Raw genomic sequence first — 12,729 nt, 5'->3', positions numbered from 1 at the left:
CACACATGGCTCACGAGAGATTTTTAAAGAATTAATTTGGGCACAGCCTCTCAAAAATGTCTACCACCTTTGCCCTGGTTATTTCTTTCATTTGTATTCTTAATTTTGACTACATTTTATGTGACAATTCCTCGGACTTCCCGGTTCTAGAGGAATAAGTCTAGAGTAAAGTGTTACAGACTTTCTGGTTTGAAATTATCAATGTAAACCCTTTTGCATCTTCTCGTGGAACAGTATAGTGCAGGAAGAGGTCCATCAGTCCAATTTGTCTGCACCAGCCACGCCACCAATCTAACTAATCTCCTCTGTCTCCACATGGTCCTCATATCCCTGCCTGTTCATGCCTCTTAAACACTGTTACCGTATCACCTCTCCTGGCAGGGAGTTCCAAGAAGCTACCACTCTCCAAGAAAAAAATAGCTTGCCTTGTGAATCTTCTTTAAACTTCCCCCTCACCTTAAAGTTGTCTTGTGTTTCACCTTTCCTTCTACCCTGGGGAGAAGGATTGACGATCTAACACTTATCAGGTCGCCCTTCAGCCTCTGTTGCTCTGGAGGAAACAAACCCCTCCTTACAGCTAATACTCTCCAATTTAGGCAACATCTGCTGAACCACTTCTGCACTCTCTCCAAAGCTTGCACATCCTTTCTATAGTCTGGTGACCAGAATTGTGTGAAATAAATACTCTAAGTGTGGGTTGGCCAATGTTTTATACAGCTGCAACACGACTTTCTGACTTTTATATACAAAATGCTGGAGGAACTCAGCAGGCCAGGCAGCATCTATGGGAAAGAGAACGGGCCGAAACGTTTCGGCCTGAAACATTGACTGTACTCTTTTCCATAGATGCTGCCTGGCCTGCTGAGTTCCTCCAGCATTTTGTTGTGTGTTGCTCGGATTTCCAGCACCTGCAGATTTTCTCTTGTGTCTGACTTTTATACTCAATGTCGCCACCGATGATGGGGTAGATTAACGATTAGGGCGACACAGTAGCGTAGTGGTTAGCACAACGCCTTACAGTCCAGGTTCAATTCCCAGCACTGCTTGTAAGGAGTTTGTACCTTCTCTCCATGTTCGCGTGGGTTTCATCCGTGTGCTCCAGTTTCCCCCCACAGTCCAAATAGGCGCACCAGTCGGTATGTCAGTTGCTCATTATAAATTGTCCTGTGACTAGGCTAGGGTTAAATCAGGGGTTGCTGGATGACGCGGCTTGAAGGGCCGGGAGTGTCTATTCCGCACTGTCTCCCAATAAATAAATAGAAATGAAGGCAAGTATGCTGTTCATCTTATTTACCAGCTCTATCCCTCTGTGCATTGATGCTCCATGCCCTTTCTGTAATATAAAGGCCAAGTACTGCGCACAGTGCTCCAAGCCTGATCTGATCAAATGGGCATATCGTATCACAGAAGAGGACACTTGGCCCATTGTGGTTCTGCCAGCTCTTTGAAAGAGCTATTCTGTTAGTTCCACTCCCCCTGTACGTTGTCCATATTCTTATAAAATGTTCCTTCTTTTATGACTGTTTTATAACTTTCCCCTCTTCCTGTTTTATTTGTGTTTGTGTGCAATGGTTCTGACCTGTTCAGGGGCTGTAACTGTGAGCAATCACTATTTGCAGAAGGAGAGAGAGTGGGTTGTGCAATTACCGGACTGTAACTTACCAAAAGGTTATTGTGCAGACCTTTTGCTGAGTGATAGCCCAGCTGATAAGGTACGGCCGTAAGTTCCCTGGAAATGTTGCTGTCCTTCATTGTGGACTTAGCTACCGCCTGATGTGGACACAATGATCAGCTTTTCACCGCTCTTCCCGTCTCTGAGCCTCTTTCCTCAGCTCTGGTGTATTGGATTGTTTCTTAACCAGGTAGGCCTGTCTCCTCATTTTCAGAGTACGACATCCATAACGATTCTTTACAAAGAAACGTGTTGGACGAAAGAGCTGAAAGATTGGACCAAGTTTTCCTTGAACGCAGATTGTTTTTCATTGATCTGGTTGAAGTTTATTTTAAAGCCTGTAAAACGTTGTATTACACGTGTAATTGTTCATGCTGACCTCTTCCTTAGGCGTTTCCGGAATCTGTCCGGGGCACGAGTGACTTGTCTTATTTTGGAGACCAGTCAGAGATTGGAGGTATGAATATGCACGCTCACTCTTTTCCCTAAAGGGAACCCCTTGTGTTTACAGAGCTTAAAACTGTTAATATTACACTGAAACTAGATTGCTTCATTATTGTAAATAAGGATATCTGCTAGCTTATTAAAGGGGCAGGATCACTGGGGGGAAAATTGGATAAAAGGAATGAAGCAAGGAATGAAAGAGGGTGACTGGAGGGAAAGAAAAGCCAATGTTCTTCATGCATATATCTTAAAAAAAGACGTCTCCATATTGCATCTTTCATAGCTGAGGACATTCCAAATTGCTTTACTGCCAGTGTAATAGTTCTTAAGTGAAATCATTCTTGTAGGGAAAAGAACAGACATTTTGCACAGCACAGATACAATCAACAATGTGATAACGATTAAATAATCTTCCTTCTAGTTTTGTTAATTGTTGGCCAGGACACGGGGAACTATGGTGCTCTTCTTTGAAATAGTACCATGTGATCATGAAAGATTTTGTTTTGATGCCTCTGGCTGAAGGCAGGACTTATCACAGTAGAACTATGTCAGTACTCCACTGGAATGAGAGCTAGATTTTTGTGAAAGTTGCTGGAATGTGACTTGAAGCCTCAGCCTTCATTGGCACATGCCTGGCATAGGTAATGAATGTTCAGTTCTGGAGTTAGTGTGGCCACAGAGCACGGGGAGGATAGGGTCACTGAGCTGATTTTTCCCCCTCTCTCCCTAATCTGGTGTAGTGACACTAATTGTAACCTCTGGATGAGAGCAACAAACTGAGCTCACCCCGAGCTGAAGGTGTCACCCTCGTTCTTCACTCCAGGAACTTACGTACAGACGAGGAACCGCAGCGTGGTTGAGATGCTGCCATTTGAAAGAAGTGACAAATACATGTAACCCTCATTCAGTCCAGATGAAGGGTCTTAGTTCAAATATCACCCCCACCATCACTGACCTTATTAACTCTGGGGATCTCTCATCCACTGCCAGCAACTTCTTGGTTCCCTTACCCCACACCTCCTGTTTCTACCTCCTACCCAAGATCACAAACCTGCCTGTACAGATAGACCCATTGTTTCAGCTTGTTCCTGCTCCACTGAACTCATATCTGCATACCTCGACTCTGTTTTATCCCCCTGGTTCATTCCCTTCCTACCTACATCCATGGCACTTCACACACTCTGGATCTTTTCAACGACTTCAAGTTCTCTGACTCCGATTGTCTCATTTTCACCGAGGATGTCCAGTCCCGATACATCTCCATCCCACATCAGGTGGGCCTTAAAGCTCTCCGCTTCTTTCCAGGTAACAGACCCAACCTCTTCCTCTTCACCACCACTCTCCTCTGTCTTGTGGAACTAGTCCTCACTCTCAATAATTTCTCCTTCAGCTCTTCGCACTTTCTCTAAACCAAAGGTGTAGCTATGGGCTTGGCTTTTTGATGGCTACGTTCCAAGCCTAAACTGGTATCACTCCCCAGCCTTCTCATGTTACATTGACGTCTGCATCCAGCACCCCTGCTGAGCTTGTCAACTTCATCAACTTTGCCTCCAGCTTCCACCCTGTCCTCGAACACAACACACTGCCTATCCCCTCCTTGCTTCCCCTCCCTTGATCTTTCCTCTGATTGTTTTTTCACCTGGCACCTACCAGCCTTCTCCTTCCCACCCTCCCCCCACCTTCTTTATAGGGCCCCTGCCCCCTCCCTCTTCAGTCCTGATGAAGGGTCTCGGCCCGAAACGTTGACTGTTCATTTCCACAGATGCTGCCCGACCTGCTGAGTTCCTCCAGCATGTTGTACGTGTTGCTTTGACCCCAGCATCTACAGAGTACTTTGTGCTTACCCTGTCCTCAAATTTACCTGGTCCATTTCAGACACCTTCCTCCCCTTTCTTGATCTCTCTGTCTCTATCTCTGGAGACAGTTTTTCTACTGATATATTTTATAAACCCACTGATTCTCACAGCTATCAGGACTGTACCTTTTCCTAACATGTCACTTGTAAAAATGCCATCCCCTTCTCTCAGTTCCTCTGTATTCGCTGCATCTGCTCTCAGGATGAGGCTTTTCATTCCACAACTAGTGAGATGTCCTCCTTCTTCACAGAAAGGGACTTTCCTTCCCCCACCATCAGCACTGCCTTCACCTGCATCTTTTCCATTTCATACACCTCTGCCCTCATCCTATCCTCCTGACAACCCACCAGGGATAGGATTCCTCTTGTCCTCACCCACCATCCCAGTAGCCCCTGTATCCGGCACATAATTCTCCCTAACTTCTGCCATCTCCAGTGGGATGCATTAAAGTTAATGGCAGTGTTTGGAGCGGGCAGCGGAGTGAGAAGGTAGCAGAGTGATAGGGCTTTGGCTCAATGGGCTTAGGTGGTAACAGGATGAGGTAGGTTTACCTGTGTTAATTGTGGAAAGGAAGTATGTGTGTGAGGCCGGTGTTCTGTGCTTGGTATTAGATGTGGGAGGTCCTGGAGTCTCCCAGCCTCCCGGACGGCCATATCTGCACCCGGTGTGTCGAGCTGCAGCTCCCAAGGGACCAAGTTAGGGAACTGGAGATGCAGCTCGATGACCTTTGTCTGGTCAGGGAGAGCGAGGAGGTGATAGAGAAGAGTTATAGGCAGGTGGTCACATCAGGGCCACGGGAGACAGACAAGTGGGTAACAGTCAGGAGAGGGAAGGGGAAGAGTCAGGTACTAGAGAGTACCCCTGTGGCTGTACCCCTTGACAATAAGTACTCCTCTTTGAGTACTGTTGGGGGGGGGACAGCCTACCTGGGGGAAGCAACAGTGGCCGTGCCTCTGGCACAGAGTCCGGTCCTGTGACTCAGGAGGAAGAGAAAGTCTGTAGTGATAGGGGACTCTATAGTTAGGGGGTCAAACAGGCAATTCTGTGGACGCAGGCAAGAAACTCAGATGGTAGTTTCTCAGATTGCCAGGGTCCGGGATGTTTCAGATCGCATCCAAGATATCCTGCAGTGGGAGGGAGAACAGCCAGAGGTCATGGTACATATTGGTATCAATGACATGGGTAGGAAAAGGGAAGAGGTCCTGAAAACGGACTACAGGGAGTTAGGAAGGAAGCTGAGAAGCAGGACCGCAAAAGTAGTAATCTCGGGATTACTGCCTGTGCCACGTGACAGCAATTATAGGAATAGAATGAGGTGGAGGATAAATGCATGGTTGAGGGATTGGAGCAGGGGGCAGGGATTCAGATTTCTGGATCATTGGGACCTCTTCTGGGGCAGGTATGACCTGTACAAAAAGGACAGGTTGCACTTGAATCCCAGGGGGACCAATATCCTGGCGGGGGCGTTTGCTAAGGCTACTGGGGAGAGTTTAAATTAGAATTGTTGGGGGGTGGGAACCGAACTGAAGAGACTGGGGAAGAGGTGGTTGGCTCACAAATAGAGAAAGCTTGGAGACAGTGTGTGAGGGAGGATAGGCAGGTGATAGAGAAGGGATACACTCAGACCGACAGTTTGAGATGTGTCTATTTTAATGCAAGGAGTATTGTGAACAAAGCGGATGAGCTTAGAGCGTGAATCAGTACTTGGAGCTATGATGGGGTGGCCATTACAGAGACTTGGATGGCTCAGGGGCAGGAATGTTTACTTCAAGTGCCGTGTTTTAGATATTTCAGAAAGGACAGGGAGGGAGGCAAAAGAGGTGGGGTGTGGCACTGTTAATCAGAGATAGTGTCACGGCTGCAGAAAAGGTGGACGTCATGGAGGGATTGTCTATGGAGTCTCTGTGGGTGGAGGTTAGGAACAGGAAGGGGTCAATAACTTTACTGGGTGTTTTTTATAGGCCACCCAATAGTAACAAGGATATCGAGCAGCAGATAGGGAAACAGATCCTGGAAAGGTATAATAATAACAGAGTTATAGTGGTGGGAGATTTTAATTTCCCAAATATCGATAGGCATCTCCCTAGAGCAAAGGGTCTGGATGGGATGGAGTTTGTTAGGTGTGTTCCGGAAGGTTTCTTCATACAATATGTAGATAAGCCTACAAGAGGAGAGGCTGTACTTGATTTGGTATTGAGAAATGAACCTGGTCAGATGTCAGATCTCTCAGTGGGAGAGCATTTTGGAGATAGTGATCACAATTCTATCTCCTTTACGATAGCATTGGAGAGAGATAGGATCAGATAAGTTAGAAAGGCATTTAATTGGAGTAAGGGGAATTTTGAGGCTATCAGGCAAGAAATTGGAAACTTAAATTGGGAACAGATGTTCTCAGGGAAAAGTATGGAAGAAATGTGACAAATGTTCAGGGATATTTGTGTGGAGTTCTGCATAGGTATGTTCCAATGAGACAGGGAGGTGATGGTAAGGTACAGGAACCGTGGTATACAAAGGCTGTAATAAATCTAGTCAAGAAGAAAAGAAAAGCTTACAAAAGGTTCAGAGAACTAGGTAATGTTAGAGATCTAGAAGATTATAAGGCTAACAGGAAGGAGCTTAAGAAGGAAATTAGGAGAGCCAGAAGGGGCCATGAGAAGGCTTTGGCGGGCAGGATTAAGGAAAACCCCAAGGCATTCTACAAGTATGTGAAGAGCAAGAGGATAAGATGTGAGAGAAGGTACCTCGATTTTCAGAAGGCATTTGATAAGGTCCCACATAGAAGATTGGTGGGTAAAATCAAAGCACAGGGCATCGGGGGGAAGGCATTGACATGGATAGAAAACTGGTTGGCAGATAGAAAGCAAAGGGTAGCGGTGAATGGGTGTTTCTCGGAATGGCAGGTGGTGACTAATGGGGTGCCACAGGGCTCGGTATTGGGACCACAGCTGTTTACCATTTACATTAACGATTTGGATGAAGGCATAGAAAATAACATCAGCAAATTTGCTGATGATACTAAGCTGGGTGGCAGTGTGACATGTGATGAGGATATTAGGAGAATTCAGGGTGACTCGGATAGGCTGGGTGAGTGGGCAGATACTTGGCAGATGGCGTTTAATGTGAATAAGTGTGAGGTTATCCACTTTGGGAGTAAGAACAGGAAGGCAGATTATTATCTGAATGGTGTAGAGTTGGGTAAGGAAGAAATACAAAGAGATCTCGGAGTCCTTGTTCATCAGTCACTGAAGGTGAATGAGCAAGTGCAGCAGGCAGTGAAGAAGGCTAATGGAATGTTGGCCTTTATTACAAAGGGAATTGAGTACAAGAGCAAGGAAATCCTCTTGCATTTGTACAGAGCCCTGGTGAGACCACACCTGGAGTATTGTGTACAGTTTTGGTCTCCAGGGTTAAGGAAGGACATCCTGGCTGTAGAGGAAGTGCAGCGTAGATTCACGAGGTTAATTCCTGGGATGTCTGGACTGTCTTACGCAGAGAGGTTAGAGAGACTGGGCTTGTACACGTTGGAATTGAGGAGATTGAGAGGGGATCTGATTGAAACATATAAGATTATTAAGGGATTGGACAAGATAGAGGCAGGAAATATGCTCCAGATGGTGGGAGAGTCCAGTACCAGAGGGCATGGTTTGAGAATAAGGGGTAGGTCATTTAGGACAGAGTTAAGGAAAAACTTCTTCTCCCAGAGAGTTGTGGGGGTCTGGAATGGACTGCCTCGGAAGGTAGTGGAGGCCAATTCTCTGGATGCTTTCAAGAAGGAGCTAGATAGGTATCTTATGGATAGGGGAATCAAGGGATATGGGGACAAGGCAGGAACTGGGTATTGATAGTAATTGATCAGCCATGATCTCAAAATGGTGGTGCAGGCTCGAAGGGCCGAATGGTCTACTTCTGCACCTATTGTCTATAGAATAGGACCTATCAAGTGTGACAGTGGAAAAGTGTGTATGGAACTGGAGGAAATAGCAGAGGTACTTAATGAATACTTTACTTCAGTATTCACGATGAAAAAGGATCTTGGTGATTGTAGTGATGACTTGCAGCAGACTGAAAAGCTTGAGTATGTAGATACTAAGAAAGAGGATGCGCTGGAGCTTTTGGAAAGCATCAAGTTGGATAAGTCGCCGGGACTGGATGAGATGTACCCCAGGCTACTGCGGGAGGTGAGGGAGGAGATTGCTTAGCCTCTGGCGATGATCTTTGCATCATCAATGGGGACAGGAGAGGTTCTGGAGGATTGGAGCATGGCAGATGTTGTTCCTTTATTCAAGAAGGGGAGTAGAGATAGTCCAGGAAATTATAGACCAGTGAGTCTTACTTCAGTGGTTGGTAAGTTGATGGAGAAGATCCTGAGAGGCAGGATTTATGTACATTGGAGATGTATAATATGATTAGGAGTAGTCAGTATGGCTTTGTCAAGGGCAGGTCGTGCCTTACAAGCCTAATTGAATTTTTTGAGGATATGACTAAACACATTGATGAAGGAAGAGCAGTAGATGTAGTGTACATGAATTTCAGCAAAGCATTTGATAAGGTACCCCATGCAAGGCTTATTGAGAAAATAAGGAGGCACGGGATCCAAGGGGACATTGCTTTGTGGATCCAGAACTGGCTTGTCCACAGAAGGCAAAGACTGGTTGTAGACAGGTCATATTCTGCATGCAGGTCGGTGACCAGTGGTGTGCCTCAGGGATCTGTTCTGGGACCCCTACTCTTTGTGATTTTTATAAATGACCTGGTTGAGGAAGTGGAGGAAGGGGTTAGTAAGTTTGCTGATGACACAAAGTTGTGGATAGTGTGGAGGGCTGTCAGAGGTTACAGCGGGACATTGATAGGATGCAAAACTGGGCTGAGAAGTGGCAAGTGGAGTTCAACCCAGATAAGTGTGAAGTGGCTCATTTTGGTAGGTCAAATATGATGGCAGAATATAGTATTAATGGTAAGACTCTTGGCGGTGTGAAGGATCAGAGGGATCTTGGGGTCTGAGTTTATAGGATGCTTAAAGCAGCTGTGCAGGTTGACTCTGTGATTAAGAAGGCATATGGTACATTGACCTTCATCAACTGTGGGTTGGAGTTCAAGAGCCAAGAGGTAATGTTACAGTTATATAGGGCCCTGGTCAAACCCCACTTGGAATACTGTGCTCAGTTCTGGTTGCCTCACTACAGGAAGGATATGGAAGCCATAGAAAGGGTGCAGAGGAGATTCACAAGGATGTTGCCTGGATTGGGGAGCATGCCTTATGAAAGTAGGTTGAGTGAACTTGGCCTTTTCTCCTTGGAGAAACGAAGGATGAGAGGTGACCTGATAGATGTGTATAAGATGATGAGAGGCATTGATGGTGTGGATAGTCAGAAGCTTTTTTCCAGGGCTGAAATGGTTGCCACAAGAGGACACAGGTTTAAGGTGCTGGGGAGTAGGTACAGAGGAGATGTCAGGAGTAAGTTTTATTCTCAGAGAGTGTTGAGCGTGGGCTGCCGGCAATGGTAGTGGAGGCAGGTACAACAGGGCCTTTTAAGAGACTTTTGGATAGATACATGGAGCTTAGAAAATTAGAGAGCAATGGGTAAACCTAGTAATTTCTAAGGGAGGGACATGTTCAGCACAACTTTGTGGGCTGAAGGGCCTGTATTATGCTGTAGATTTTCTATGTTTCTATGGGAGCCCACCATTAAGCACATCCTCCCCCCAACTTTCCTCTTTCCAAAAGGATCACTCCATGTGCGACTCCCTTGTCCATTCATCCCTCCCGACTGATCTCCCTCCTGGTACTTATCCTTGCAAACGGAACAAGTGCCACACCTGCCCCTGAAACTCCTCCTGCACTACCATTTAGGACCCCAAACAGTCCTTCTAGGTGAGGCGACACTTCACCTGTGAGTTTGTTGGGGTCATCTACTGTAACTCGTGCTCCCGGTGTGGCCTCCTGTCTATTAGTGAGATCTAACATAGATTGGGTCCAGGATCTCCTGGTGGACACCCATTTTAATTCTATTTCCCATTCCCAATTCCACATGTTTGTCCATAGCCTCCTCTACTGTTGCGATGAAGTCACAGTCAGGTAGGAGAAACAACACCTTATATTCTATCTGGGTAGCTTATAACCTGATGGCATGAATATCGATTTCTTAAACTTCTGGTAATTGCCACCCACTTCACCATTCCCATTCACATTTCCCTCTCTTCCTTATCTCCTTACCTGCCCATCACCTCCCTCTGGGGCTCTTGCCCTTCCCTTCTGCCCTTCTCCAACCCTTTATCTCTTTCATCAACCAACTTCCCAGCTCATTTCTTAACCCCTCCCCCAGTTTCACCTATCACCTGCCACCTTGCACTTCTTCCTGCTCTTCCCCCACCTTCTTGCTCTAACTTCTCAACTACTTTTCCAGTCCTGATAAGGAGTCTTGGCCCGAAACATTGACTGTTCACTCTTTTCCATTGATGCTGCCTGACCTGCTGAGTTCCTCCAGCATTTTGTGTGTTGCTTGGACTTCCAGCATCTGCAGATTTTCTTGTCAACATGTCAACTGTCTATTTCCCACTATAAATGTTGCCCTTCCTGCTGAGTTGCCCCAGCATTTATGTGTTGCTCCTGATTCCAGCATCTGCAATCTCCTGTGTTTGTTGGTGAATTTTCCCAAGTGTCTTCTCACATATGCTAACAACCTCAAAAACAGGTATCTCTCCTTGCTGTTTGTGGATCTCGTTGTGGAATCACATTCACTGCTGCTTTTTGTACAACTGTGGCTATTTTTCAAAAGTACCTAATGAGTTGTTAAGCACTTTGGGGCATCTTTCACATTTTATTCAATAACTGTGTACAAATGATAGGTTGAGCAGAATTGGAACACTTTCAAGATTTTAAACCTTTGTTTTGGGGCAGAACGAGGCTTCTTTGGAGGTAATTTAGAGCAGGGGTTCCCAACCTTCTATGTGACATGGACTCTGACCTTTAACCAAGGGGTCCATGGACCCCAGGTTGGAAACCCCGATTTGGAGGAGAGTCACAAGGTATTGACTGGAAAGGTAGATTTAAATTATGCTATAAAATGAGAGAAGATTGTATTTTTCATTAGGACAAGAAAGGATAAGGGATGCAAAAGATATCATAATTATAACTGGTTTTATCTGAGTAAATTATCTGAGTAAATCTGGGAAACTATTTCCACCAGTCATTGGTTGAACTGATAATTAGAGGGGATCGACATAACATCATCAAAATAACAGAATTATATTCTTATAATTTTCAGGGGAGGGAGATGTCCTACAAGAGTGGGGCAACCAAAATACTTATTGGCTTATAAAGTGGAAAGAGATAAGCAATAGAATGAAAGGAAGGGGTGCTGATAAAAATTCTTCAAAGAGGTAGCACTGGTACAATGTGAATGAATGGGAAGGGGGTTTAATTTATGTGGAATTATGGACAATAGGAGTAAATGTAAACTGTTTGATCTATTTCATATAATGAGAGTGAATGGGTAGCAATTCTATGGGATTAATGTAAATGAAATTCTAGCTTCAGTAGATTCTATAAATGTGAATGCATAGGAATTCTGATCCTTTGTGATTCTGTATAATGGAAGTGAGGGATTTGGAAACCGTACTTTCCTGGGCTTGCATGTACAGTATGTTTGATCTTGGGTTTTGGCGTGAGCTGCTTTGCTGTAGGATCACAGGCTGGATTACAATTTGCCATTTTAATTTGCAGAGCCATGTTCAGCAAATATCCAGTGTCAATGCCAGGATCTGATTCAGGGGCACCCTTGCCAGAAGGAACTGTGCACCCTGAGGATTTCAGAAGAGATGTACCAGATTCGCTTCTCAGCTGAGAACAGACTCACTTCAAATTTGTGTTTCATTCATCACATCTTCAATTCGTCCTTTAGCGTCATCAGGCAATTGCCGGAGAGCTGTGTGCAGAATGGCGAGTTGGTATGGCCCCCAGGGCCTCGGGCACTGATCAGCTTTTGCCATGGTCATCTCGTGAGTGCCAAGTGTGCTTGTAATGTAAAACCTATGTTACTTTAGGTTGAATATGTTTCCTTTGGCTGGAGAATTCAGGATGAGGGATTGGCCACTTAAGTTTTTTATTAAGAAGATCATAAATCTTTATTATTCTCTACTCCAAGTTACTATGGGTCTCAGTGTATTTAAGGATGACATTGATAGATTGTTGGACACTAAGAGAATTAAGGGGAATGAGGATCAGATACCAAAATGGATGAGGTGAGGGCCAGCACTGATCTTATTGCATGGTAGAGTAGGTTTGAGGGGTTGTATTGAGTGCCTCCACTACATTTTTCATGAGATGTTGAACTGAGGACCCATCTGGCCTCTGGTGGACATAACACGTCTTTCGGAGCAACAAATAAACTGCTGGAGGAACTTAGAAGGTCGAGCAGCATCCTCGGGAGGAAAGGGATTGTCAACATTTCAACTACGATCCCTTTTCTCCTGCAGACTGTTGCTCCACATTCCAGCCTCTTGCATCTCCAAAGGTCTTTGAGGGATTATGAGGAGAGTTGAGGACTTCTCCCAGGTGTAAGGGTCGATAGTTATCCCTAAATCAAAATCCCATTTCAAGAGAACTTGGAATCTGCAGACCTGGGATGTAATACTTGTTTGCACTGTAGGAACTACATCTATAACAATGTTCTGGAAGTTCTTAAGTATTTGATCCATGTAAGTTAACTTTAAATCAACTTTAATTTAATTTCCTCTTCATTCTCCAACACCTCTTCT

The 12,729-nt window shown here is 45.2% G+C and overlaps 1 protein-coding gene across 2 annotated transcripts in view; it reads left to right on the top strand.

Moving 5' to 3' along the window:
* The first annotated feature begins 1,663 nt into the window (after positions 1-1,663).
* Positions 1,664-12,729, top strand: part of adamts13 (ADAM metallopeptidase with thrombospondin type 1 motif, 13) — a 72,096-nt gene continuing 61,030 nt past the window's right edge. For both annotated transcript variants that reach the window (XM_073052299.1, XM_073052298.1), the window contains exons 1-3: positions 1,664-1,862; positions 2,063-2,129; positions 11,696-11,970. In XM_073052299.1, the coding sequence (XP_072908400.1) occupies positions 1,785-1,862; positions 2,063-2,129; positions 11,696-11,970 (420 nt within the window). In that variant the 5' untranslated portion in view covers positions 1,664-1,784. The remainder of the gene's footprint in view (positions 1,863-2,062; positions 2,130-11,695; positions 11,971-12,729) is intronic.

This window comes from Hemitrygon akajei, chromosome 7, assembly GCF_048418815.1.
Source record: "Hemitrygon akajei chromosome 7, sHemAka1.3, whole genome shotgun sequence".
Taxonomy (NCBI): Eukaryota; Metazoa; Chordata; class Chondrichthyes; order Myliobatiformes; family Dasyatidae; genus Hemitrygon; species Hemitrygon akajei.
Note: the sequence above shows the minus strand (reverse complement) of the source record. Positions and strands in the feature narration are given on the sequence as shown.